Consider the following 27973-nt stretch of genomic DNA (forward strand, 5'->3'; position numbering starts at 1 on the left):
AGGAAACTGGGAGTATAAGGGTCAAGAATTACAACAAACACAAAGATCTATGATGATTCATAAGCTTCGTATCTTAATGTTGATAGCAAATAAATCACTGTAGACAGACAAGCTGAAACACAATATTGTAAAGTTCAGTGTCAGCCTTGCTAATTGGAAGTATTCAGAACTCTTCATGTTAGAAAAATGTTCAATGCAAAGAATTATTGTTTTAATTTAAAGCAAAAGCTAACATCCAAATATCAGAACTTCCACCTGGAAAGAAATTACATATTTCCATCAGCTCTATCACCACAACATAATACACAGCAAAAAATGGCTCTACCGCATTTTGCATATACTGATTTGTTCACACTTTAAGTAGGCAGATTTCCTTTTTTTAGCTTTTAGTGAGTGAATTCAGACCTGAGAAATGCAACACCTGTTGTTTTTCTGTCGTTGTGTAATGCACTCAGAACATCTTTACACTTCTATAAGTTCTGCTATAATTATTCTACGATCTGGCCTACATTTTGGGTTCCTCCTCATCCCCATTAAATGTTTGTAACAAAGCAGCTGCTTTTATTATTTTCTGCACCAGGAGCAAACATCCTGACAAGGAAGCCTTTAACAAATAACCTAAGTAGAGACTTACTGCATCCTTAGTAGATGCAATCTGTCAGTACAACTTTGATGTTTCAATGTCTCCTATTTTTCTCTTGAAAAATACCTAAAACAGATCTGTCTGAAATGGTGAAGGCAGAAGTCAATATCTTACAGTGAATGAAACAGAGGGAGGTATGAATAATTATCAAAAAATGATAGAGTTGGTCATATAAAACTAAACCATCAAAAATATGTCCTTTATTGAAATATAAATCTGAAGATAACTTTCAGAGTTAAAAGAAAGCCTTTACTGAAGCCTTTATTGAACTTTTGAATACTAAATCTCAAATTAACTAATGATAAACTACATTTATAAAATCAATAATGAAAAGTAACAAAATAGGAAAGGTAATTAAAAAATCATCAAGGCTAATCAAAATCTTGGTGTAATATGTACAAACATGAATTGGAATCACATTTAAGGAAAAAGATGATTCAACTGAAATTAGAAATAATCAACATTTTTCTGGTAAAATACATACAAAAATAAAAACGTAGAAACTGTATTTCAGATGTGATCTGACTAGAAGCTTGAGAAGCAAAATGGACTGATATTGTGTTATTAAGAATTGCTTCAAATACAACTGTATTACATATTTGACATTAAAAAAAATATATAACAAATATAAGAACCGGTATCTGGTCATCTGTCACTACCTTCTATTGTCACTAACAAAAAAATTTACACAATTTACTGCTTATGGATACCATTAAATATCTACTGTAAAGCTCTGCCTTTAATAATCTGTCCCTCTCTTAGAGTAAATAGGTGTTTACAATTGTAAATGATTTCTTCTTCATACCTTTCATAAAAATGAGTAATCCAAATGTACAACTTTTTCAGCACTTTGAACAATAAGAATGGAAGATTACTATCATGGTAATATAATGCAGCACACTTGTCAGTAGTTGACTGGAGTAATATATGGAAATAAAAACTTTTTCAATATGTTTGGTTGAAAATTATCTATTACTGTTAACACTAATTTCATCCTGTTACACTCTGCCACATTATCTCCACTTTGTATGGGAGGTGCACTCCACACAGAAGCTTGAACCGTAATCTCAGGCTTCCATTTAAAAAAAATCGTATAAATTAAGAAAAATTGCAAGCAGTTTGGTCACAACCAAATAAAGGTAGAAGTCACAAACTGCAAGGTACTCTTGAAGATTACAAACACTGCTGACTCAGCCACGAATGATGCTTTAATAATAATAATAATAATAATAATAATATATTATAATAGTCAGTCAAAAGACCGAGGGGACTAAGTTCAACTCTAGTTATATGACCCAATAATTTCTGAACATGCATTATCATTTGTTGCTATATATATTTACACTTTATTGTTCATAATTTTAGCCTTTTTGTGAACAAAGATAAAGAAAAAATTGAGCATTAGCCAAAAGAAATGGTTTGCATAACCAGAATGTTATTAATACTTTGGAAACATCCATTTGATAGTTTCTTTAGAAAAAGTAATGCCTAGAAATCATGTGCCCCTCAAGTCTTCCTTCTGAATATGACAGTCAACACTAATGTTGACAGAAATCTTCTTCATATCCCACGGGACAAGACTGTGTTAATCAAGGTCAAAACCAGCAGCTTTCTATTTACTGCCTGGAGGTAATAGAAGATCTGTCCCTCCTGAAGGAAACATGCTGTCTGGAAGGTTCTCACAGTTTCCTCTCTATGCATCCAACATGATGAAATCTGTTTCCTTAAATACTAATTAATTTAGATAAATTACTTTTTTACTTGTCTGCCTATTATCTTAAATATACCTCTTCTGTCAATCAAATTATAGCTAGATTTACCTTAACTAAAAATTATCTTCTCCACTGTCAGACTATAGATTGACAGAGTTATCAGACTGCATCTTCTATTATAGCCTCTTGTAAACCTGGAGAATGCAGATATATTCTTTATTTGCTTCCAAGACTAGTCTTCTATGAATTTCTACGTCTATCATAATTGCTTCACTTTATCTCTTTATACGTACCTCTCTACCAGATTAAAGAATGTTTCTTGACTTAGATGTAGATTCATCTGAGTAGATAAATCTATCTTCATTCCCCACAATTCATCAGAAAGACTAATGACTAAAATCTAAGATGTAAATCTATTGTGAAGTGACTAACCACATTACTGTATTTAAAGTTACTGACTTCAAATTGCTCAGTCTGCTGTCTTCACATTTCTCATCTATCTTTACATTTTTTCATGCCTTTTCACACATTTAAAACTGTTTGGGACTTGAGTTTGGAAACGCCTACTGTAGTGCAATTCACATAATATCCCATGCCACTGAACACCAGCATATTGAGGTAAAATGACTCTTTAAAATTACCTGTATAGCAAGTGCTCGAGCTACAAGACTTCGAAGATATTGTAAAGGATCTTCTGGACCTTCCCACTTGCTTTGCCATGAGACGGGACACTGAAATATAAATATATTTACTGAAACTATCTATTTTGAAACCATCATCATTACATTTTAAGCTAGCAATTTGAATGAAATTAAATAATCTGGACATCAAATATATTTACAAAGAAAAAAGGCAATACATGTAATATAATGATCAAAGCATACAACCACTAATAGGAAGGTCATATTCATGCTAATGCTTTATGTGGCCCACAGAGATACAGTGGTCATGGAGAAGTTAACAAGAATCTCTGCTATTCAATAAGGAAACATCAGTAGGTTCCGCAAACACTTCAAAAAGGCTTAAACTGATTCTTTCTTGGAAAGCCACAATGCCATCTTTCAACTGCAACCACAGGTTCCCACTCTTTGCTGCTGCGTTCTCAGACTTGAACATGCAGTTGTGTGGCTCTGTGGCAAAATGAATCTGGTACAATTCCTCCACAAGATTACTTTTTCATCATCTTAAAGTGTTTGTAGAAAAACACCTGAGAATAAAATCCTGCAAGACCTCCCCATACAAATTTCTCATAGACTTCAAAAAGAGAGGCTTAAAATATCCTGTTAGATTTTCTCCATATAAAATAAGGATAAAAACATTAATTGTAGCTACTCCACAGGAATCTGTAAAGCACACTGAAACTGACTCTGCAAGATTCTCCTGCTTATGTGAAAGAGAATTGATGTAAATCATTACCTATGGAATATTGCACAATACTAAAGATGCTGAGCAGACTAAACAGTTTATACTGTTCAACATTTACAGATGTATTTTCAAGAAGGTTCACAATCTAATAGCATATGTGCTGAACAGATTTTCAAAATCTGATCACAGAAGTTTGTAAGAAAAAGTGTCTTTCAAAGTAAATACTCCATATGTACCTTTTATAGGTAAACCCCAGGAAATATCTGCATCTGAAGACACTAATTAATAATGAATTGAATAAACTAGAATACATATAAGACAATTAATAAAGCATAATTAACTGCATGCTTTTTTGCATAAGTATGATTTTTTGAAAAGTTTTTGTATTTGAAACTATTATCCTTGCATTTTTGCAGACTCTTTTTCTAGATATGCATTTACAGGCAGCTCACCAATGTATCATTTGGAAGGCGTTCACCTAATGTTGCTAATATATCACTCTCAATTACTCTAAGTTTAAAGTAATAGCTTAGCTAATTGTTAGTATGGAAGCGTATTTCAGAGATACACTAACATATAAATTTTGTACAAATAAGGCACATTGCTGAAACCTTTAGAAGTTACATTTATTTTGTTTCACATTTCTATTGGTAATCTAGCAGCTTCTTCAGGTGCTATAATCTTAAAAGAGCTACAATCTTGGTGCTTTTAAAATATAAGTTTTTTAAAATAGTCCTTTGTTACATAACGCATGACCACACTAAACTAAACAAGAACAGTATGTAGAAAATATATTAAACAAACCACCTTAAGATGATAAATATAGTGACACTTAGCTGCCATGAGGTTTAGCTGCCATGCCAAGAGTGTGGCATTAGCCTCTCTGAAGGGCTGCTGAAAAAGATTGCTTTATGGTCACAATCCAATGAAGTGATCTGTGTCAAGGTAAGTGGGTAAGTAAGCAGATGAAATGCCAGAAACACTGTTCAATATATAAGGAAGCACTGAACTGATATTTGTGACAGAAAAAAATGCATAGAATCTTTAACTACATTTTTGTGACAGTGATCAGCTTCATAGTTCCTGCTGCTTCCAATTTAAGAGTGCAGCTTAAGCACACAAGCAAGCCATACCCTCTTGCTCAGTAACAAGAAATGTAACAAATACAAAAAAATGGCCATTACATGTATCATTTGCATTCACTGTGACTTGTACTTAGCACCAATTTCTACCACGCAGTCAAAACGTGTTTAAAAAAGCAATGAGCTTGCTAACATGAAAATGTTAATTTATTCTAATTGTACTTCAATTTTGCTAACAAGTGCTGTCTTGTGAATCTGAAAAGACAAAGAATTTAATTATTGTTTTAATTAGAAATTTGATAGATCAATAAATGCATAACAATCTTTTTAACAGTACTTGTTCCTCGCATGAAGATAAACAAGATGTAAATAGGAATTATTGTTCATTGTAGGGCTAATCTCAATATCAACGTACCTGCATTGACACAATTTATCAATTGCTGCAGGTGAAACAAAACCACAGTTTCACATCAATGTTTGACTATCTTTGGAATCCATATTATCTAGCTATTCATCACAGAACATGTAAATTTGCAGTCACTAATTGTACCAGTTTATAAACATGCCCAGTTTGATGCCAGAAAACATGGAGAAAGTACATGTATAAATTTTGGTTGCTTTTCTTGTATATCAAGAATATAGGGTGAGATGATAGGTTGGTATGATAAGCACAGCTTGTCTCGTGTAATACGGCAAGAATTTGTCCTGAATAAATACAGAGAGCAAATTGTGATTACAACTGCAGTAAAACTTAAATTTTAAGAAACTGTAAAAACTAAGAAAAGGGTCACATTTCCATGTTCTACTGGCTAATATATTTGACTTATCTAGCATGATTTGGTATTTGAAATGGAAATAGTATTCCACAACTTCTAATCTTATCGGATTTGCCCTTAAGAGAAAGCTTGATAAAAGTATAATATATTCAGAAGCTTCTGCAAGTACTTGAAGCAACATTTTCCTGGGTTTTCATTCCAGATAAAACATGGTTCTATTTTAGTCCCTATCAATAAAAGAACCCCATTTTAGAGTCTCTGTCAATAAAAGAACTTATAGCAAATGATGACATGAAAATATGTATCAGAATTTTGTTCAGTTTCCTTGGTTTTTTTCATTGCTTATAATGTAAATTCATGACAAAGTAGCTTACCTTCTGATTTAGCAGAGCACTTGCTAGTCTTTGTACTTCGGAACTCAGTAATGAAGTACCTCTGATGACTTTACTTAAAGAAGCAAGTGACTGATGGACACTTTGCACAAGGCGAATGGCATTGAATTGCTCCAGAGTAATGAATGATAAGATTGGGGATCCTTGTTGCTCCACAGGAGGAGATACCTTCTGATGAATCAGGTTAGAATTCTAAAAAAGAACACATGATGTCCAGTTAATAAACTCAGGGAAACTATTATGTTATACAATGTATTATTTGTTTAATTCGTAATACTTCATATGACCTTGTGAGCCTTCAGGTAATTCAGATAGCCCCTCTTTTCTGATGCTGGATTAAAACTGTAGTGATACTTTCATTGTCCATGAGATGTTCAATAAAGGCAACACTCTTCTGAGACAACTCTGTCTACCCAGTTACTTCAAAAGTACTGGAATTTCTGAAAAATCTTCACTTAGCTGTATCTCTGCTTTTAGTATTTGTGTTAATGTGTCAATATAAAAAGCAGTAGTGTACTCAGCATAACAAGATTGTATTGGGTACTATAAACCATGCTGCCAGATACAGCTCCTGCTTTGATAAGACTAGTTCAACCTGGAAGCAAAATAATAAATACAAAATAAATAGAATATTACATGTAAATCCTGAGTAACTCAGACTCTGAGAGGTACTACTGCTCTCACATTGACATTTTTATTACTTACTTCCATTCCATTACAGCCACTGAAGATCCAAATTTATTCAATAATTTCAAGAGATGGTATCATTTTGCAAGTCTTAATCCATATACAGCTTATTACATAAATATGTTTTAGCATGTGTTCTGAAACTGTCAACCTGACATATGACAAGATGCTGCACTGAATTCCAGTTATGGAATTTAAACCTTTATTGGAAAATTCTACAAGGCATAAATGCAAAAAGAAAACCCTAGCTTTTGGGAAAAAAGCTGTTTTGCTATTTCAATTTCTAGTAATTTATTCAAGGTAAAATTAGATTTTACTTTCTCTTAAGTATCTCTTCTTAAAATAACAAGTAGTTTTGACTTTTTTTTCAGATTAAATACACTTCTGAATTGTCACATGGAATCTTGCTTTCCAGAACACACAGGATGTCTGCCTCCATAATCATTCCCAGGCACTCTAAGTTTGTCAGAACTTTCACATGTGTTTTGTTTCAAGCTCATACTGCACTCAACTACCAAGTAAAAATATGAGAAAAGCTATGTGCAAGAGTCACACAGATACTTTGGTTTATGACCAACAGAAAAATGAAGGATATGGTTTTCCCTCCCACATTAGTAAAAAGGTATACAACAAAGTTACTTACTGTTCAAAGTGTAAGAAACATACAGTATTTAGAAATGTTTTGTATTTTGTCTTTGCATAAATCCTGAAATCATAGTTCCAATTTCACTTCAATTTTTCTGAGACCATAGTTTGTTGAGTATATATAAAATGTAATATAAGACTAGTAGAAACTAGCTGATAATTTCTTATTGGAGTATTTAATTGCACAAAAAAGAACAAAGACATTGCGACTTGTAGGCTTTACTGTCTTTCACATATACTGTCTTAATTCACGAAAAACTTACTGACAAGAGAAGGCCTCTAAGTTCCTCAATACTGTCCTTTACATAACAGTCTCCTAGGAACTGCATATTCATTTAATCACTCTTTTTAATGCTTTCTCCTGAGAATTCGTTAAAACAACCCATCTGTCATTTTTATAGGAAAATTAAACATGAATACCAATATCAGCTTATACATTTAATGTTCTATTACATTCCCTTAAAATCCATTATGTATATAACTCACATCAGCTTTAGAAATATCCTCGTGACCTGCTTTGGAATTAAGATGAAGAATTCCTGAAGTACTGAGTGCTTTTCCTAATCATAAGAAACTGAAAATATGTTCTCATCTTTAACATTAAATACTATATCATGCTACCAATATTAAATTAGGTGTATTTTGAGACTTTGATCATTTTCCCTCTTTCACTTCTGTACTTGTTACTATCTCAGTACAATATAAGACTTCATATAGTCTCATCTAAGCTGTTCCAGAGCTTTGTCTTTGTTACGTTCCTAAACTCAAGCTTTTTCAAACTCCAATATGTTCTGAAAATTGCCTCCTCAGAAATGTAACAAATATAATTAAAATAAACTCATATACCTCCACTAGTTCTGCATTTGATTCAAAATTCAATTTTGGTGGTGGTGGGTTTTAGAAACCTCCATTGGCCTTTTGATGTACTTGTTCTGCCTCCTCCTTTGAGTCTCTCTGCCTGTTATTTTAGATACTTGCCTCTCACTGTTCATTACACAAATTTTTCATTGTTGAAAATACAAGAAAGAATAACACTATATTTTTGCTTCACTGATTGTCCTTGGTGAAAAAAAAACATTGTTCTTTTGTTAAAGCTGAGGTTCCTAATGTTTTAGATATAAGAGCAACAACCCATTAATTTTCAAAACTACTTTTGCAATTGTTTTGCAGCATTATGCAACTTTATGAAAATAATTAGTTAGCCTTCAATTTACAAACACAACAAAAGATAAGGCAGGACACATCACGACAGCTTATAATCATATATATTCAGCAAAAATAATTTTGAAGAAGTCGCTTCCAAATTTTTTTTATAGGTGGGCCTTCTAACTTTCATGGAGGTACTAAAGGTTTTCCCTGAAACAAGGCAGAAAATGCATCTACCTTACAATAAAAATATAGCACTGATTCCTCTCTCTCTCTACTCATGAGAGATAACCATTTGGACATGATGAAACACTTATGCAGCCCCATTGCATCCTGCTGGTTTTGTGCATCTCTGAAAACTATCATATGACGGCAATGCCTGAGTTCTGTTGGGCAGTGATTTCCAACTGATCCAGTTATGTGACAATGAAGTGCTTATATAGGTCCTGATCTACACTCTGTCATGGCAGAAGGCTACGTAGGAAGAGAAGACACACCAGGACAGAGGTTGGTTGAACTGCTCTGACAGCCCAGCCCTGGCCAACAGGCTGTAGTGAGCCGTCCTTCCACGTTAAGGAAGATATTTTTTTAAATTTGTGTAACATTTGTTTGACAAGTTATTCAGTGACAGCTTTATTTTTTTTTCCCAGTAAACAGTCTTTCATGCAAAATTATACGGAGCATCTGAGTATTTAGGGTTTTTTTAACTTAATGGCAGGTTCATGAGAGTTTAATTAATTCAATTAGTGTTAAGCTGTTATTAAATAATGCTGAAAGACACTGCAGAAGCAGTTTTAGGACAGTATCCATTACAAGGGTGTTTTCAAATTAAGGTAATATACATGAAAATGTCAAGAGATTCTGTATTAGTCCAGAACAGCTAAACAGAAAGAGGAAGATTGCTTGTGTAACTTTCAACACAGGAGTGCACTAATCTGAACCAGATTTTAAGTATCCATTTCATTTAAAGTAAAATTTGATGAAAAATTCCAGACTCTGCATTCTGGCTGGACTAATAAACCATGGATTAAGAAGAGGCAGTTTCCATGATTCTATTGTTATGGATAGACGAAGAATAGAAAACTCCCCAGCTCAACAATTTCATAATGTCTGAATAATTGGTAGTAACATTTAACAGAGCTTTGCAAAATGTATGCCACTGAGAGGAAAAATGAGTCCCGCAAATTTCCAGACATATTTCTGAAAAAGTAACAACATTTAAGTCCTCCTTACTGTATTAATATATAAGAATTATTTCCCATTTCAAAATGTCTAAAATGGAAGCGCCATCTATATCTGCCATTTTTGCTGTTTGGCCACAAAGATTGTGATAGCTCTGAAAACTGAGCACAAAGGACTACTATTCACAGAATCACAAAACAGTTGAGGTTGGAAGGAACCTCTGAAGATTGTCTAGTCCAACCCTCTGCTCAAAGCTACAGCAGGTTGCCCAGAACTGTGTCCGGTCAGGTTTTCAATATCTCCAAGGATGGAGACTCCACAGCCTCTCTAGGCAACCTGTTCCAGTGTTTGACCAGCCTCACAGTAAAAAAGTTTTGCCTTATGTTTAAATGCCATTTCCTGTATTTCAGTTTGCACCCATGTCCTCGTCCTGTCACAGGACACCACTGAGAACAGTCTGGTTCTATCTCCTTTACTCCTTCCCATCAGCTGACGCGCACTGGTAAGATATTCCTAGCCTTCTCTTCCGCAGGCTGAACAGTCCTTGTTCTCTCATCTTCTCCTTGTATGACAGATGCTCTTGTCCCCTAATCATCTTAATGACCCTTGACAATCATTGGAAATTGTTTCCAAGATTATTTGCTCAATCACCTTCCCAGGTGAGGCTAACTGACCTATTGTTCTCTGGATCCTCCTTTTTGCCCTTCTTAAATAAAGGAGTGACGTTTGCTTTCTTCTAGACCTCAGGAAGCTCCCCAAATCTTGCAGGCATGTGAAAAAGGTCTCACCTACTTCTTTCTGATCAGGTGGCTCGTAGCAGACACCCACCCTAATGTTAAATTCTAATCCTAATTCACAAACTCCCAACTGGCACGTTGTACATCTCTAGGTAAAGCTCCATGCGTTCCCACTGGTCTCTCACATAAAGGGCAACTCCCCATCCTCACCTCGCTGGCTTTTCTTTCCAAGAGAACCTGTATCCATCCATGGCAGCACTACAGATGTGTGAGCTATCCCACCATGTTCCTGTGACCCCTATAAGATCATAGCTCTGCAACTGTATGCAAACCTCTAATTCCTCTTTGTTCCTGATGCTGCACCCATTAGTGTACAGGCACATCAGAGAGGCACCCCATCATGGTGATTTCCCAGAAAGGGTGTGAGACTTTCCTGATAATTCCATCAGGTAGGCACTTCCTTGTTTATATGGACACACTTTAGCTGGTCTGTCTTCAGCTCTGTTTTGTTGATTTTGTTGATGATGATGTTTACAGACATACTTTGCCTGCCAACCTCGTCAACTACTTCCTCCCGGTCATCCTCTCCCTACCTTGCTACTTCCATTTTAAAACTCTCCTCACCAAGTTGGCCAGCCTGTTGGCCCCATGTAGTCAGGTGGACCTTTTCTCTTTCAAGCAGGCAATCATCAATCCTCATAAAGTGTCCCAGGATCATAAAAAAAACCACCCCTGTTGCTGACACCAGCTGTGCAACCAGTTGTAGGATCTGTCCACTCCTCCTCATGTCCTCCACCTTCACTGTAAGGATCAAGAAGAAAAAACACCTAGGCCCCCATGCCCTTAACCACCACCCCCAGACCGATGTAGTTATGCTTCATATGCTCCACGTTACCCCCGGCAGTATGACTGGGGTTTATGTGGAAAACCATGAAGGGGTAATATAGTCTGAGGGCCAGACAAGCCTTGGCAGCCTTTCTACAATATCCCAGATCTGAGCCCCTGGCAAGCAGCAAACCTCCCTAGACAACAGATAACATCAGAAGATAGGAGCATCCTTCTCCCCACAGCAGGGAGTTGCCCACCACTATTCCTTACTGCTTCCTCCTGGTGCTTCTGTGTGGATCAGGTTTAGCTGGCTTGGGAGCTTCATTGGACAGAATTCCTGGCCTCTTGTCAGCAATGAGGGCACTAAATCTGTTCTGTAAGTGCAAATTTTGAGATGGAGAAGCAGCCATTGCTCCTGGTGCCAGAAGTCTCAAGCTTCCAGCCTTTGCCATCCTGTAAGTCTTCACTTGCTCTCCCAACAGACAGACTCTGCCTGCACCACCTTCAGGAAAGTTGGGGGCTTGGCTCTTCAAGCTCAGTGTCTCAGAAAAGACCCAGCTAATCTACTTCTGATGCTGCAAAATCTGCTGACCTCCTCTCACAGCTCCTTTATTTGATGATGCAGATCCTCAACAAGCACACACCTCCTGCAGGTTAGACAACCAACTTCTGCTGCCCCAGCCTCAGGAAGAGGCACCAGGCACTCCCTGCAGTTCGAGATCTGCAGTGCTGCATCCTCCTTCTGGAGCTCTGTTTGAGTCAAAGTTCTCATCTTAGAGGGTCCATTGCTCTAAGAGCAGCTGGGGGGGGACTGTGCCCTGTGGCATGTCACTACCATTGCTGAGAAGGTGCATCCTCTGCTGAGCAAAGTTGCTGGTCTCTGTAAGCAATTCTGCACAAACTGCTGTGCCAACTGCTGTGCCAACTGCTGTGTGCATTTGCTGCCTGTGTTAGCTGAACTCAATACTATTGATTGAGAGATTACAATTTGCACTCATGAAAAAATACAAATATTATTTTACATATTTTAATGTGGTATAATTCTTCAGTGGGCACATCACTAAGAAGTTAAATAGTCCATTTACAGATTTGTGAAATGTTGGCCAATATTAGGTAAAATTTTTGTTTTATCACTGATTTCTGAAATTTACTGACTACATAAATTCTACAGACATTCTGTCAATTTAGCTGTATTATATACTCTAAATTATTTAGACTGATTTTTGTAGGATGAAACACTGATGTTCAGTCCAGAGAAATACCCAGTCAAATGCTGTCTGTGATTTTATCTAAACTTGGACACTAGATTACAGAACACAACCATACGGTATTGAGAGTGTACAGTTAAAAATATGTCCACACTTAAAGACTATGACCAATTACTCCAGTATAAATTGTACAGGACAAACTTATGTCAAGTGGTAAATATTGTTATGCTTCACAATCATCAGCACTTAGACGTAAAGTAACTATTTTCAAGGTATTTGTAAGATAATCCTTTCTGAGTTAATCCTTGATTTACATACTCAGCACTGGAATAAAAATGTTTAAAAACATACTTAATCTTTGTCTACATATTAACAAGCTTCTGAGCATTTTTTGCCTCTGGAATAAAAAGTAGCTGATTTTAAAAACAGCGCTGAATTTATAAATAGATTAGCTAGATTCAATTCAGACCTATACTGGGTACTTTCTGAGTTTCAGTAGTTTGAAACAGTTATTCAACCATTGCTTCCAACTACCCTTTGTGATAAGTACATTTGACAGGTAGAAGACTAATATTTGCCTCTTCTAAATAAAATGGAAAGTATTGTCAGCATCTATCCCATCTACCTCTACTTTACTACTATCTGTATCCAATAGATAAAAGAAGATAATAATAACAACAACAACCTCACGAAGTTCAACAAGGCCAAATGCAAGGTCCTGCATATGGGTCAGGGCAATCCCCAGTATCAGTAAAGGCTGGGAGATGAAGGGATTGAGAGCAGCCCTCCGGAGAAGGACTTGGGGATGCTGGTGGATGGAAAATTGGACATGAGCCTGCAATGTGCACTTGCAGCCCAGAAAGCCAACCATATCCTGGGTTGCCTCAAAAGAAGTGTGACTAGAAGGTCAAAGGAGGTGATTCGCTCCCTCTACTCCACTTTCTTGTGACCCAACCTGGATACTGTATCCCAGACGGTCCAGAGAAGGGCCACAAAAATGATCAGAGAGCTGGAATACCTCTCCTATAAAGATAGACTGAGAGAATTGGGGTTGTTCAGCCTGGAGAAGAGAAGGCTCCAGGGAGACCTTATTGCGGCCTTTCAATACATAAAGGGAACTTATAAGAAAGACGGAAAAAGACTTCTTACCAGGGCCTGTAGTGACAGGACAAGGGGCAATGGATTTAAACTGAAAGAGAGGAGGTTCAGACTGGATGTAAGGAAGAAATTTTTACTGTAAGGGTGGTGAGACACTGGGACAGGTTGTCCAGGGAAGTTATAGATGCTCCATCCATGGAATTGTTCAAGGTCAGGTAGGACAGGACTTTGAGCAACTTGATCTGGTGAAAGATATCCCCACCCATGGCAGGCGGTTGCACTAGATAACTTTAAAGTTCCCTTCCAACCCAGACCATTCTATGACTCTATGATTCTAACAAATCATATGAATCTATGACTCTATGACTCTTCTAACAAAGAGTCTGCAGTTGAAGGTAAATGCTTCCAAAACTGAGGGGGGGGAAAAAAAAATTTTACAGAGTTCAGGAATAGTTTTTGTCATTTTACTGCTTCATACCTGGGAAATCATGTTAGTGCATATTCTGTGCTCATTCATGCATAAATAAAATAATGTGTGATTGTTAACTTAAGCAGCAGTTCAATTATTTTCTTGGTTCCAATTCCCAGGTCTTTATTTAAAACTTCTGAAAACAAACATGATGCCTTCATTGACCTATCAATAAAGAATTTGAATGTAGAACTGTATGCAATGTATGTGGACTTTTTAAAGATGCCTAGACTTTTTCAAAGCTTATAGGAAGTACTAGTTGAGCAAACTATGAAAACTAATTTTGATAAAGGACATCATTATTTAAATTTTTTGAAACACTCAAGCAAATGTCCCCCCAAAAAACCGTACACAAGGTCAGAGGCCATCCTGTTCTAAAGGAGATCTTCAAAAGATAAAGAAATTAACCTGGTAACAGCATAAAAAATGTTAGAAAATCAAAGAAATTTTAAGATAATATCGAATCATAGAATCATAGAATGGTTTGGGTTGGAAGGGACCTTAAAGATCATCTACTTCCAACTCCCCTGCCATGGGCAGGGACACCTTCCACTAGACCAGGTTGCTCAAAGCCCCATTCAACCTGGCCTTGAACACTTCCAGGGAGGGGGCATCCACAATCTCTCTGGGCAACCTGTTCCATGCCTCACCACCCTCAAAGTGAAGAACTTCTTCCTTATGTCTAATCTAAATCTACCCTCTTTCAGCTTAAAGCCATTACCCCTTGTCCTATCACTACATGCCCTTGTAAAAAGTCCCTCCCCATCTTGCTTGTAGGTCCCCTTTAGGTACTGGAAGGCTGCTATAAGGTCTCCGCGAAGCCTTCTCTTCTCCAGGCTGAACAACCCCAACTCTCTCAACCTGTCTTCACAGGAGAGCTGCTCCAGCCCTCTGATCATCTTAGTGGCCCTCCTCTGGACTCAATCCAACAAGTCCATGTCCTTATGTTGCTAAACACAATACTCCAGGTGGGGTCTTATGAGAGCAGAGTAGAGAGGGAGAATCACCTTCCTTGACCTGCTGGTCATGCTTCTTTTGATGCAGCCCAGGATATGGTTGGCTTTGTGGGCTGCAAGTGCACACTGCTGGGTCGTGTTGAGCTTCTTACCAACCAATACCCCTGAGTCCTCCCCTGCAGAGCTGCTCTCAATCCACTCATCACCCAGCCTGTATTTGTGCTTGGGACCGCCCCAACCCATGTGAAAGACATTGCACTTTGCCTTGTTGAACTTCCTGAGTCTTTTTATAGAGTCTTTTATTTTAAGATATTACAAGCAGTAAAAATGTAGGTCAAACACAGATACATATGGTGACTGTACAAATACTGGGCAAGGAGAGAACACAGAAATATTCCATAATTCATTTTCCTGTAGTTAAAATTAAGCAGAAGAATAAATAGGCACCACAGCCTTGATTCAGGCAGGCAACCTAGTGACATTTGAGATGTCTCATTCTGTCCCTACGTGCTACTCCAGCAGTTCACAGGTCTCCTGCAGATTTTGGGTTATATCTGCCAGGCCATGAATATTTGATGGTTTCTTTTATAGTGCTAGAAGCCTAATTTTTAGGAAATCAAATTAAGCCCTTATGACAGCATTGATTGAAGAGAGCATTTTATATCTCTAAAGAAAGTTCTCAGATACAGTGTGGTAAAAAAATGGCTATTTTCAAATCAACAAATCCAAAAGTCAGAAAGAAACTAGCTGCTCAGTTCTCTGAACGGACAAGCTACAGGGTAACTCACAGAAGGAAACTGAAGAATGGCAGGATGGTCATTGGCAAGGGATTAGCCAGAGTTTACCCAGACATTATATATCAGTAAGGCTGATGCTAATCCTTAGCAAACAGATTGGTTTTGTAGCTAAACGAGGCCTCCTGCATACACAGAAGTACTGCACACTAAGCACAAGATTTAATTAATAGTAGCTTTTTTTGAACTCAAACATAATACAGTAAGCATAGCAAAGCATTACATAAAATTTTTGTATCCAATGGTCCTGTAAAAAAAAAAAATTAAAAAAAATTGCTCTTACTAGGAACAGGCCACACTAACTATGTCTTATGCTAACTGTGCAAGGCCCCAGTACTGGCCTTCTAGACTTGTTATCAACTTGTTAAGAAAGCTTGCTCTTTGAAGTGGAATTCAGTACCAGGTGTCTCCTGTTGTGATGTGAAGTTGAAGCATAGCATAATAGCGAAGGTCTTGAAAGTATGGACACACGTTGAAAAGAGAACTATAAAAAACAAGCTGATGGTCACCTACTGGTCATTGACAGAGAACAACATTAAGAACTGCCTCGACTGCTTTTGCTTTAAGACAAGAAGACACAATTAAGCAGGAAAGAAAAACAGCCAAGTGACACAATAAGGTACTTGCTGCAGCCTGAAAAATAACCCCATCTAAGCATCACCCAACCTGTAGTTCAGGAACAGAGGTAAAGGGCTGACAATTCATATGAAAGGAGATCTCGGATTTGAGGGTGACAGCAGGGGAGAAAGATGAGGCCTGCATCACGTCCAGCTTCCCTTGTCAAAGAGCTCTCAGGCTTGATTACCTCCACCTGGGTGACTAAGACCATTAAGGACCATAGCCACCAGTGGTGAGTATGTGGCTTCAGCTTCATGGTACTACATACTCACAGCTAATTTATGACACAAGGTTTAAAGAATAAGTGATTTGAATTTGCAGTGCTAATAATTAATAATGATAAAGAACTAGTCATTAGCAATGTGTGCTGTTAATGAGTATTAATGTAGTGCAGTTTTGTTTTACTGTTTAAAACTGGCTTCATGTATCATTCTTCCAAACACTACAATCAAAATCTCTAATTTTCTGATTGTATATGTATACATATATGCAACAGTTTCATCTAAGCTCTTGCAAGGAAGGTTTGCAGGCCTAAATGTATATTTAGCTCTAGTCAGTAAGATATAATGGAAGGTGTCCCATTGAAATATACTGCTTTTTCTTACAGGATCACAGACCTGGTTAACAGCAGTCTATGTTCACAGGCCACAGATTTCAACATGAAGTTACTTAGTACCAAAAGATTATTTTGACAAAAACATGATATATCATACACTTAGCATGGATTAAATGAGAATTTAATGAGAGATTTAAAAATGTAATTGCAAATTCTTATGTGCACCTCATGTCACTTCTTTATATGTGGTTATCCGAGTAAGGGAAAGGCTTTTCTCATTCCAATATTGTTGTGTACAAGACATTTCTAGGCCATAATGTCTGCGATCTATTACTTATCACTGAGGAGAAAAATAATGACCAAATGCCTAGGTAGGCACCTAGCATGAGGTGAGAGGGATTCTTCCCAACTATGCATAGTATCTGCGTTTCAAAGAGAATCCGCACATGTTATAGCTAAACACACACACACAATAAGAATTCAGTGGTTGGAAATCAAGCTTTAGAATATATGTAAAAAAACCCCACCAAACCGAACCAACTCAGAACAACGAAGGAACAAAAAGGAAGTGAGACTGGATATTGTAAGCATTGTAGCAAGGATTTTAATGAACCTCAATTTAAAGCTAGTAGCATATTTCAATATAATACAGGAAAGCCTTAATTTAATATTCAAAATTATTAAACATTGCTTTGTGAATATTAGAGAAATGAAGAGACTAAATTCAAATCTAAAATATATTAGTGTTCTTCTTGGAAACACTCACATGATGTTAGTCTTATGTCTTGTGAGTGTGGTCTCACCTCCATATGGAGAAAAAAGTGATAGCCTGTTATCCCACATACAGAATTCATAGCTAATTACATACATGTAACATTGTACTTCCCACCTCAAATGCATTTAATTTTCTTTTTCACTACTTATATTCCAATATTCAAGATAGTTACTTAGACCTTACTTTTAATGTAGTTACTGAGGGAAAAAAGTTGTCTTTTCAAATTAGCTGCTTTCCTACCTGATTAAGTTTCTTCCATAGGTTGAGAACAGGAGAAAGTTCAGTAGACCATATTTCTCTATCAAATTTGCAGCCAGCAGTTACTGACCTGCTCAGGATCCGAAGCTGTGAAATGACCTGAGTGGTAAGAATACAAATGCAATTTTGAAGAAGGATAAACAAACTTATTTTAGTACAAAAATGTGATACAATAGCAAATACTCTCTGATTTTTCTATGGACTACACTCTTCCACATACTTAATTACTAATCATGATCTATTCAAAACAGAAACAATACCCATATCCAAATATAGAACATACTTGAGCCTCATTCATATTAAGCCCAAAACAAACAAAAAGTTCCATATTTTTCTCATCACAATCACTGTCTTCTTCAACTATAATTTAAAAACTAATAAGGTGTAAAATTAATTAAAAAGCCTCTTTTCCACAAAATCTACAGACAAAACTCAAGCTCTGCCTTTAACTAGGCTTCATCTGTAATTAAAAAGAGAAACAAAAAACCAGAATAGGTAACCAAATACATATAGTACCTATCAGGCATCAAAATTCCAAGACAATTATAATCAATGACTTCTGATCTCCCATGGATCTCTTACTTACTTAGATATTCATGCTACCTCAAGTTATTTAAGTGCACATTTATTAGTTTAAAGCAAGCAAGCAAGGAAGCAAGCAATTAAAAGAATAACTGCAAAACTTTCAGAAAGAAGGGGAAGCTTCCAGTTCATTATGTCCAACTGCCTTTTATTGTTAGCAACCCTGGTAACTCCACACATAAACTGATCAAATATATGTATATATTTATAAAGAAAGAGTAGTGAAATTAAAATCCTTCAGTGATATTGTAGCCTGTCCCTTAAACTCTATATAAAACCCCTGGTATATTTAGGTATTTTAGCAAAATTTTAGATATTTTTCTCAGTGCATTTTTTGCAGGACATGCTAGAGAACAACTAAGTAATTCTCTCCTCTTTTGCTTGACTTCAAAGAATTGAACTTTATAATAAAATATTTATTAATTGTTCAGAAGGACTGTACTATTTAAACGTTAGAATGAGGCAGGAAATCAAGCTTTCTGCTGGCTTTTAACTTATTTTCTATTCTTGAAATATATGCAATGATATGGTGTTTCCTTTTGTTTTTAATTTTCTTTTGCTGAAGCAAACAGCAGCTTCTTATTTATCAACTTCGATATGGACTATGAAATACTACAAGATCATAGTACACTGAATAATTTTAACTTATATAACACTGTAATTTTATTCTTATATTAAATGTCTTACAAGACATAAAAGATAAATATACATGAAGTATAAATATATAAAATCTATCTGTATAACACAGAATCATAGAATCATTTAGGTTGGAAAAGACCTTTAAGATCATCAAGTCCAACAGTAAACCTAGCAGTGCCAAGTCCACCACTAAACCATGTCCCTAAGTGCCACACCTACACATCTTTTAAATACCTCCAGGGATGGTGACTCAACCACTTCCCCCGGCAGCCTGTTCAAATGTTTGACAACCCTTGCAATGAAGAAATTTTTCTTAACATCCAATCTAAACCTCCCCTGCTGCAACTTGAGACCATCTCCTCTTGTCCTATTGCTTGTTACTTGGGAAAAGAGACCAACCCCCACCTCGCTACAACCTCCTTTCAGGTAGCTGTAGAGAGCGATAAGGTCTCCCCTCAGCCTCCTTTTCTCCAGGCTAAACAACCCCAGTTCCCTCAGTTGCTCCTCATAAGACTTGTGCTCTAGACCCTGCACCACCTTTGTTGCCCTTCTCTGGACACACTCCAGCACCTCAATGTCTTTCTTGTAGTGAGGGGCCCAAAACCAAACACAGTATTCGAGGCGCAGCCTCACCAGTGCCAAGCACAGGGGGATGATCGTTTCCCTAGTCCTGCTGGCCATGCTATTTCTGATATAGGCCAGGATGCCGTTGGCCTTCTTGGCCACCTGGGCACATTACTGGCTCATATTCAGCCGGCTGTCAACCAGCACACCCAGAGACTTTTCTGCTGGGCAGCTTTCCAGCCACTCTTCCCCAAGCCCGTAGCGCTGCATGGGGTTGCTGTGACCCAAGTGCAGGACCCGGCACTTGGCCTTGTTGAACTTCATATGATTGGCCTCAGCCCATCGATCCAGCCTGTCCAGATCTCTTTGTAGAGCCTCCCTACCCTCAAGCAGATCGACTCTGCCTCCCAACTTGGTGTTGTCTGCAAACTTACTGAGGGTGCACTCAATCCCCTCATCCAAATCATCAATAAAGATATTAAACAGAACAGGGCCCAACACCAAGCCCTGGGGAACACCACTTGTGATCCGCCGCCAGTTGGATTTAACTCCATTCACCTCCACTCTTTGGGCTTAATCATTCAGCCAGTTCTTTACCCAGCAAAGTGTATGCCCATTCAAGCCATGAACAGCCAGTTTCTCCAGGAGAATGCTATAGGAAACAGTGTCGAAGCCTTTACTGAAGTCTAGGCATAATCCACAGCCTTTCCCTCATCCATGAAGCCGGTCACTTTGTCATAGAAGGAGAGAGAACAGGACCTGCCTTTCATAAACCCATGCTGACTGGGCCTGATCCCCTGGTTGTCCTGCACGTGCTCTGTGATGGCACTCAAGATGATCTGCTCCATAACCCTCCCCAGCACCAAGGTTCAGACTGACAGGCCAGGAGTTCCCTGGATCCTCCTTCAGGCCCTTCTTGTACATGGGCGTCGCGTTTGCAAACCTCCAGGCAACTGGGACCTCCCCGGTTAGCCAGGACTGCTGGTAAATGATGGAAAGTGGCTCGGTGAGCGCTTCTGCCAGCTCCCTCAGTACCCTTGGGTGGATCCCATCTGGCCCCATAGACTTGTGCGTGTGTCTAAGAGGTGTAGCAGGTCGCTCACCATTTCCCCTTGGATTATGGGGGCTTCATTCTGCTCCCTGTCCCTGTCTTCCAGCTCAGGGGGCTGGGTACCCAAAGAACAACTGGTCTTACTTTTGATGACTGAGGCAAAGAAGGCATTAAGTAACTTAGCTTTTTCCTCATCCTTTGTCACTATGTTTTCCCCTGCATCCAGTAAAGGATGGAGGTTCTCCTTAGCCCTCCTTTTGTTGCTACTGTATTTACAGAACCATTTTTTAATTGTCTTTTATGGCAGTAAGCAGATTAAGTTCTAGCTGGACTTTGGCCCTTCTAATTTTCTCCCTGCATAACCTCACAACATCCTTGTAGTCCTCTGAAGTGGCCTGTTCCTTCTTCCAAAGGTCATAAACTCTCCTTTTTTTCCTGAGTTCCAGACAAAGCTGTCTGTTCAGCCAGGCTGGTCGTCTTCCCTGCTGACTCATCTTTCGGCACATGGGGATGGCCTGCTCCTGCGCCTTTAAGATTTCCTTCTTGAAGAATGTTCAGCCTTCCTGGGCTCCTTTGCCCTTCAGGACTGCCTCTCAAGAGTCTCTCTCAACCAGGCTCCTAAACAGGCCAAAGTCTGCCCTCCAGAAGTCCAAGGTAGCAGTTGTGCTGACTCCCCTCCTTATTTCTCAGAGAATCAAAAACTCCAGCATTTTGTGAACGCTGTGCCCAAGACAGCCTCCAACATCACATCACCCACAAGACCTTCTCTGTTCACAAACAACAGGTCCAGCTCCTTCCCTAGTTGGCTTCCTCACCAGCTGTGTTGGGAAGTTATCTCCCACACACTCCAGGAACCTCCAGGACTGTTTCCTCTCTGCTGTACTGTATTGCCAGCAGACATCTGTTAAGTTGAAGTCCCTCATGAGAACAAGGGAGAGCAATTGTGAGACCTCTCTCAGCTGCTTATAGAATATTTTGTCTGCCTCTTCATCCTGGTTGGGTGGTCTATAACAGACTCCCACCATGATATCTGCTTTGTTGGCCTTTCCTGATTCTTACCCATAAACACTCAACCCTATCATCACCCTCATTAAGCTCTAGACAATCAAAACACCCCCTAACATACAGGGCTACTTCACCACCTCTCCTTCTTTGTATATACCTTCTGAAGAATTTATAGCCATCCATTGCAGCCCTCCAGTTGTGCGAGCCATCCCACCATGTTTCCGCAATGGTAACTACATGATAGTTTCCCTGCTGCACAATAGCTTCCAGTTCCTCCTGTTTGTTGCCCATGCTGCGTGCACTGGTGTAGATGCACTTCAGTTTGGCTACTGATCCTGCCACCTTTTTGCGGGGAGAAGCCCTAATTCCTAAGCGGCTATTCTTAGGCACTTTCATGGTTTCTAACACATCAATAACCCTTGCATCTTTGATGCTGCATGGATCTCCATCCCCTGCCTCCACTGAAGGGGAAACTGAAGGACCTTGCTAGCACACCATCCCTCAAACACTGGCATGCTGCCCTCAGGCTTATCTCCAGTGAGCCTGGTTTTATCCCCTTCCCCCTTCAAATCTAGTTTAAAGCTCTTTCAATGAGTCCTGCTAACTCCTGTCCAAAGATCCTTTCCCCACTTTGAGATGGGTGTACCCCATCTGCTGCCTGCAGCCCTGGTGTTGTTTAGACTGACCTGTGATCAAAAAAACCCAAATTCTGCCAATGACACCAGGCTCAGAGCCAGGTTTTGATCTGCTGGCTCTTCCCGTTTCTTCCCTCATCATTCCCTGCAACTAGAAGGACAGAGGAGAACACTACTTGTGCAATATAAAAGCAATCACCAATAATGGTTTCTTGAAAGAGGGGTGAGAAGATTATTCAGAACCATGAGCCTTTGTAGAAGCTGCCTGTTTTAACTAAGGTCAACTAATCATAACAGTATTTATATAAAAAAATTCAAGAGTAATTTATTTGTGAACAGTGCATCTAATAACTATGAACAGCATACAGGAACTGCTACTGAGTATCTTCTCCATTCTTAGTGGAAAATTCATACACTGTGGGTTTTTTGCATTGTCAGCACAGAAGAATATAAATTGCAGGTATTAATAAAGGTGGGGTAGTCAAACTTACAATGTCAATGTTTATTTACCTAGTTATTCAATTAATTGTGCATCTCAGCTTTTTAATCTACTGCATACTTTATGGGTTTCTGTGGATATATGCTGCTATGATATTGACCAACACATTATAGTAAAAACCCCACACATTTAGAGAAGTGAAGAGAGAAAATGAACAGAATAGAAAGCAATAAAGACAATGAAAGATCCCATGTGGCTTCATATGGAACTACTAGAAAGCCATGTTTGACCTGAAACATAAAATAAAAACTAATGGAAAAATAAAAATGAGGAAATGTCAAGATTTTAACTTTTCCCTCCCTGGAACTTAGATAAAAACAGATTTCTAGGAACCCAAAATCTATTTCTGTTCTTTACTCATGTACACAATGAAGAAAGAGTCTTGCCTTCAGTAATTCACAACCACTGCAAAAACTGCTACTTCACAAATACAATATATAATAAACACAGGCTTATATCTAAGTCTTGTATTTATTTCAGAGGCAATCTATCCTACAAATCATACAACAAAATCAAATTTTACACATAGTATTACAATTTGGAAAAGAGGGAAGTAATAAAGTCACAAATATATTGTGAAATTCTATGTCACTGAACTAAAAAAATCTAGGATCAATCATTTCTGAACTAAATATGATTACTGCTCTAAGAATACAAAACAGAAAAGATTTGCTAGTCAGATAACTGCTATTTTTTTCAAGACTATGGAAGAGATAAAAGGATTTTTATTTTTGTTCAAAAAGCTAACAAACTCCTTTCTAAATTTACAATGTCAAAGCAGATACTCTACTGCCATCTACCAGTTTTAAAAGGATGTAGTGTTAGCACAGAAACCACTTTTATGTTTCATTTCTCTGAATGAAACAATATATCTCTTTACAAAGCTGTTCAAGGAGATATTTCTGTTTGTATAAGACTTTACAGCTCTAACTAAAATACAATGTTATAACATAGTCACTTTGGTAAATATAGGAAAAGTAGTAACTCAGTGCAATGCAACTATGTCTTCATTTTGTCAAGAGAGGGAAGGGGTTTCAGTTTGATATGCCTTCTAACAGAACTACGTGCTTCCATACTGTTCCTCGTAGTTTGGCTGCAATTAACTGTATGGCTGTGAAAGTAGTCTAAGACTGAGCTGCCAATGAAACCTCTCTGACTTTCAGTCTGTCTATGTCTCTTGCCTACAAGAACAGGGTCCACGGAGGTTGTTAGGATGAAAGTACTTTAATGGCATTCTTAACCAAATCATTCATACTGCATGTAGGTCTACACTTGCTCTTTTGTTGCTCCCTCAAGACCACCTCAAAGCTGCACTCTCACTCAATGAGGATGAGAAGTAGGACTGGACTCAATACAGAGATACCTGCCTTCTTAAACACAATACAAAGCAAACAAGGGAAAGACATTGACACCACCTACATCTTCCTTTATACAGAAGAAGATCATATACCTTTGACACCAGGAAGATCCTCTGTAGAGCAGGGGTTCAGTGGAGGAGGGAAGAAAAGCAGCAGGATGCTGCAGATGGACACCACAAGCCCACTACTGTCCCAGTCAGTATTCTAGTTGCACCTTCTCCCAAACAGTAACTAGGGGGTTTACTTTGTAGAGGTTCCCAGGATACATACTACCTGGAGAACATGATGCTAAAAGGAAGGCCAGAAGACATGGCTGACCTTAGCTGGTTATACACCCTGACAAAATGTAAGAAAAACAGAAAACTGCAACCTGTTCTTAGAAGAGAACAAACTTCTCATATGCAGAGGACCAATATATTCTCAGATATACAGATATACCACCAGTCCTATGGGAATTAATAAGGCTACTTGAAGCACTGCATTAATTCACTGCAATGGTAAAGAGCTGTGTTTCCTGTTAAAGCACAGTACTGTGGCTTCCACTGCATTATGCAGCACAGCACGTTTCTTTCATGCAGCGCCACAGTATATACAGAATACTCCCCATATTTTAAAAATACTTGTTAAGTACTCAGATTGCTCAATTGCAGGCTAATAATAAATACAGTTTGTTATTACTCATCAATTTTTTCTAGAGCCTATTAGTCATGTATTTGTGATGTGGGATGCGTTTAACAAATGTCAGTAATTATATGCTCTGCACAGCTTATACAAGGGTTATATAAATGCTAAATTATTTTAAGAAAATAGATTTATGTTCATCCTGACATCTACAGCAATAACACAAGTTCAAGATTAATTTCAATTGCATGCTTTTCAATAATTATACCCATATTACTCTATGTGGCAGCATTAGAATTATGGGGGAGCAGTAGATATAAAATTAGGTACCAGTGTTCAGAGTCCCATTAAGCTAAATTTTGAAAGAGAAGATTTAGTCTGTTGACAAACACACAAGAAGGTACAGCTATCATTATATTACACTTGTACCTTGAAAAATAACCACACACTGCAGCCCCACTATTCTATATACAGTAAGAACATTGCAGTCAGATGTATGACTGTAATATTGGGTGGACATACTCAGCCTGACTTTTCTTTAGCTGACTTGGATAATATCAGCAGTGGAGACTTGGTGTATAATCTCAAGCATGATCCAGCAATCTAAGTGTTCCAGGTGTACTTGCACACCCTCCCATACACATGCTGACTCTGTTGCTATTATTAACAAAGTTAAAAACAGCACTGGAACCATACTACAATCATATATCTGACTACAGTTTTAGGAAGACAGAGAGCAGTTTTAGTCTAAGTAAATAAGATATGCAAGGAATGGTGAGAAGAGGTACAAAATCTGTCAGTGACTTGCTGAAAATAAGAGCAGGTCAGCAACTAAGTTAAAAAAAAGAAGCCAAGGATAAAATGCTGTTTTACTGAAGTTAGTGAGATCACTGCAATTACATTTAATGAGGCAAAATTCACTTCATGTTTCCCAACCCTGGGTCTTATTCTGTTCGCCTTACTAGATTGCCCTACAGTTTTCCATTATTAGTTTACTATTAGTTTTAACTCAACAAGTATTCATTGCAAAATAAAAAATAGCTATAAAAAAAGATAATTGGGGTTTTTTTCTACTAAATTTCTAAGTTTCAAGCACAGACAGAAGAGCAACAGTATTTTAAATGAATGCTATATTTAGCAGCTACGCTAAGGTGTGATGAGCTATTCCTTTTGACTTCTAATGTATTTGAAGAAATTGTTGTTTCTCTTTAAGCAATCACATCTATAAAAATAATGCATTCAGTATGAGATTTCTGTGCTAGTGTAATTTCTGTAGAGTATACAGTTAGGCAACATGCTTTTTGCCTGATTTTGCAAACCTGACTTTATTCAGATATCATAGTTTACTTAAGTCAATGTGTGAATATTATTTCTGTATTTTGAGTTTCTGCTAGAACAATCTCTTATGTTTTCAAATGATTCAGCTGTCATTCATGACAAGTCTGAAATGTCATGGTACAAATACGTGAAAATGTGAATACAGACACAGGTCATTTCTACACACTTTTAGATACTATCTAGAACAATGTGCATTCTAGTCCTGTACATATCCAAATTGATATTTACAGCAGTGATCTGCAAGAGGAGATTTTTACCGAGTATGAGAAATAAAACACACAAGCTTTATACTATGTTAAAGAACTGCATCAACAAATTTTTCATGGGAATTATATCTTAAAAGCTTGAATAAAATTCATGAGAGACTGCTAGCTTATAAAATTTTAACTCAAATTAAGAGTTACCTTTCAGTCACAAAAGCCCTTTTAATACCATTGTTTGTAACTGTATATCTTTTTATTTCAAAATGTATGTTACAAAGCTGTATTATTAACGATCACATTACTGAAGAAAACTTCTAAAGTGCTGGTTAACAGTCAACATTGCAAATTCAGGCAGGAATTATTTTTTATATATATATATGTTGAGGATAGGCATGAGAAACTGCAGAGTAAGATTTTGGACTTTAGGAAAGCAGGCACTGGTTTATTCAGGGAACTGTTAGCAGAATCTCATGAGAAGTGGGCATAAGGGAGAGGGAAAATTGAAGACAGTATAGTGGACAGCACATTACTTTCAGCTGCTTAAAAAGGGGAATAAAGGAGTATTTTTGAGTGAGCTTCAGAACAAATCATGTCATTGTGCAGAAAGACCAGGATTTTCAGCAGAATGACTTTTGGGGTAAGCAAGGAGTGTCTCAATGGACTGCAAGACAAAAAAAAAGGAACATATAAGAAGCAAAACCAAAGACAGAAAAAGAAAGAACATAAAAGCACTGCTTGGGCACTTCAGGATGAAATTAGAAAAGCTAAAGCCCAGCTGGAGATAAGACTAGCAGGGAACATTAAAGGTGAGATAGGTTTCAACACATATGCAAAATTAAAAAGAAAACATGGGGCGTTTGAGGAATCCAAGAGATCATAAGCATAAAGTATTCAGTGGCTTCTGTGCATGGTTTAGGAAGGAAAGGAGCCGCTAATAATGGGAGAGAAATGGTCTACTTAGAGAACATGAATATACTTATACATAAACACGGAGTTAAATCCAGCTGGTGGCCGGTCGCAAGCAGGGTTCCCCAGGGCTCAGTTTTGGGGCCAGTTCTGTTTAGTATCTTTATCAATGACCTGGACGAGGGGATCAAGTGCACCCTCAGTAAGTTTGCAGACAACACCAAGTTGGGTGGGAGTGTTTGTCTGCTCGAGGGTAGGAAAGCTCCACAGAGGGATCTGGAGAGGCTGGATCAATGGGCCGAGGCCAGCTGTATGATGTTCAACAAGGCTGAGTGCCGGGTCCTGCACTTGGGTCACAACAAATCCATGCAATGCTACAGGCTTGGGGAAGAGTGGCTGGAAAGCTGCCCAGCAGAAAAGTCTCTGGGTGCACTGGTTGACAGCCGGCTGAATATGAGCCAGTAATGTGCCCAGGTGGCCAAGAAGGCCAACAGCATCCTGGCTTGTGTCAGAAATAGAGTGGCCAGCAGGACCAGGGAAATGATCGTCCCCCTGTGTTTGGCACTGGTGAGGCTGCGCCTCGAATACTGTGTTTGGTTTTGGGCCCCTCACTACAAGAAAGACATTGAGGTGCTGGAGTGTGTC

General features: G+C 38.1%; 1 protein-coding gene across 1 annotated transcript in view; it reads right to left on the bottom strand.

Annotated features, from left to right (window-relative positions):
• Window positions 1-27973, bottom strand: part of DYNC2H1 (dynein cytoplasmic 2 heavy chain 1) — a 185788-nt gene that overhangs the window by 29561 nt on the left and 128254 nt on the right. The window contains exons 83-85 of the mRNA XM_049823214.1: window positions 17910-18026; window positions 5953-6162; window positions 2997-3086 (exon numbers count right to left, since the gene is read on the bottom strand). Of these exons, the coding sequence (XP_049679171.1) occupies window positions 2997-3086; window positions 5953-6162; window positions 17910-18026 (417 nt within the window). The remainder of the gene's footprint in view (window positions 1-2996; window positions 3087-5952; window positions 6163-17909; window positions 18027-27973) is intronic.

This window comes from Accipiter gentilis, chromosome 19 (assembly GCF_929443795.1).
Source record: "Accipiter gentilis chromosome 19, bAccGen1.1, whole genome shotgun sequence".
Lineage (NCBI taxonomy): Eukaryota > Metazoa > Chordata > Aves > Accipitriformes > Accipitridae > Astur > Astur gentilis.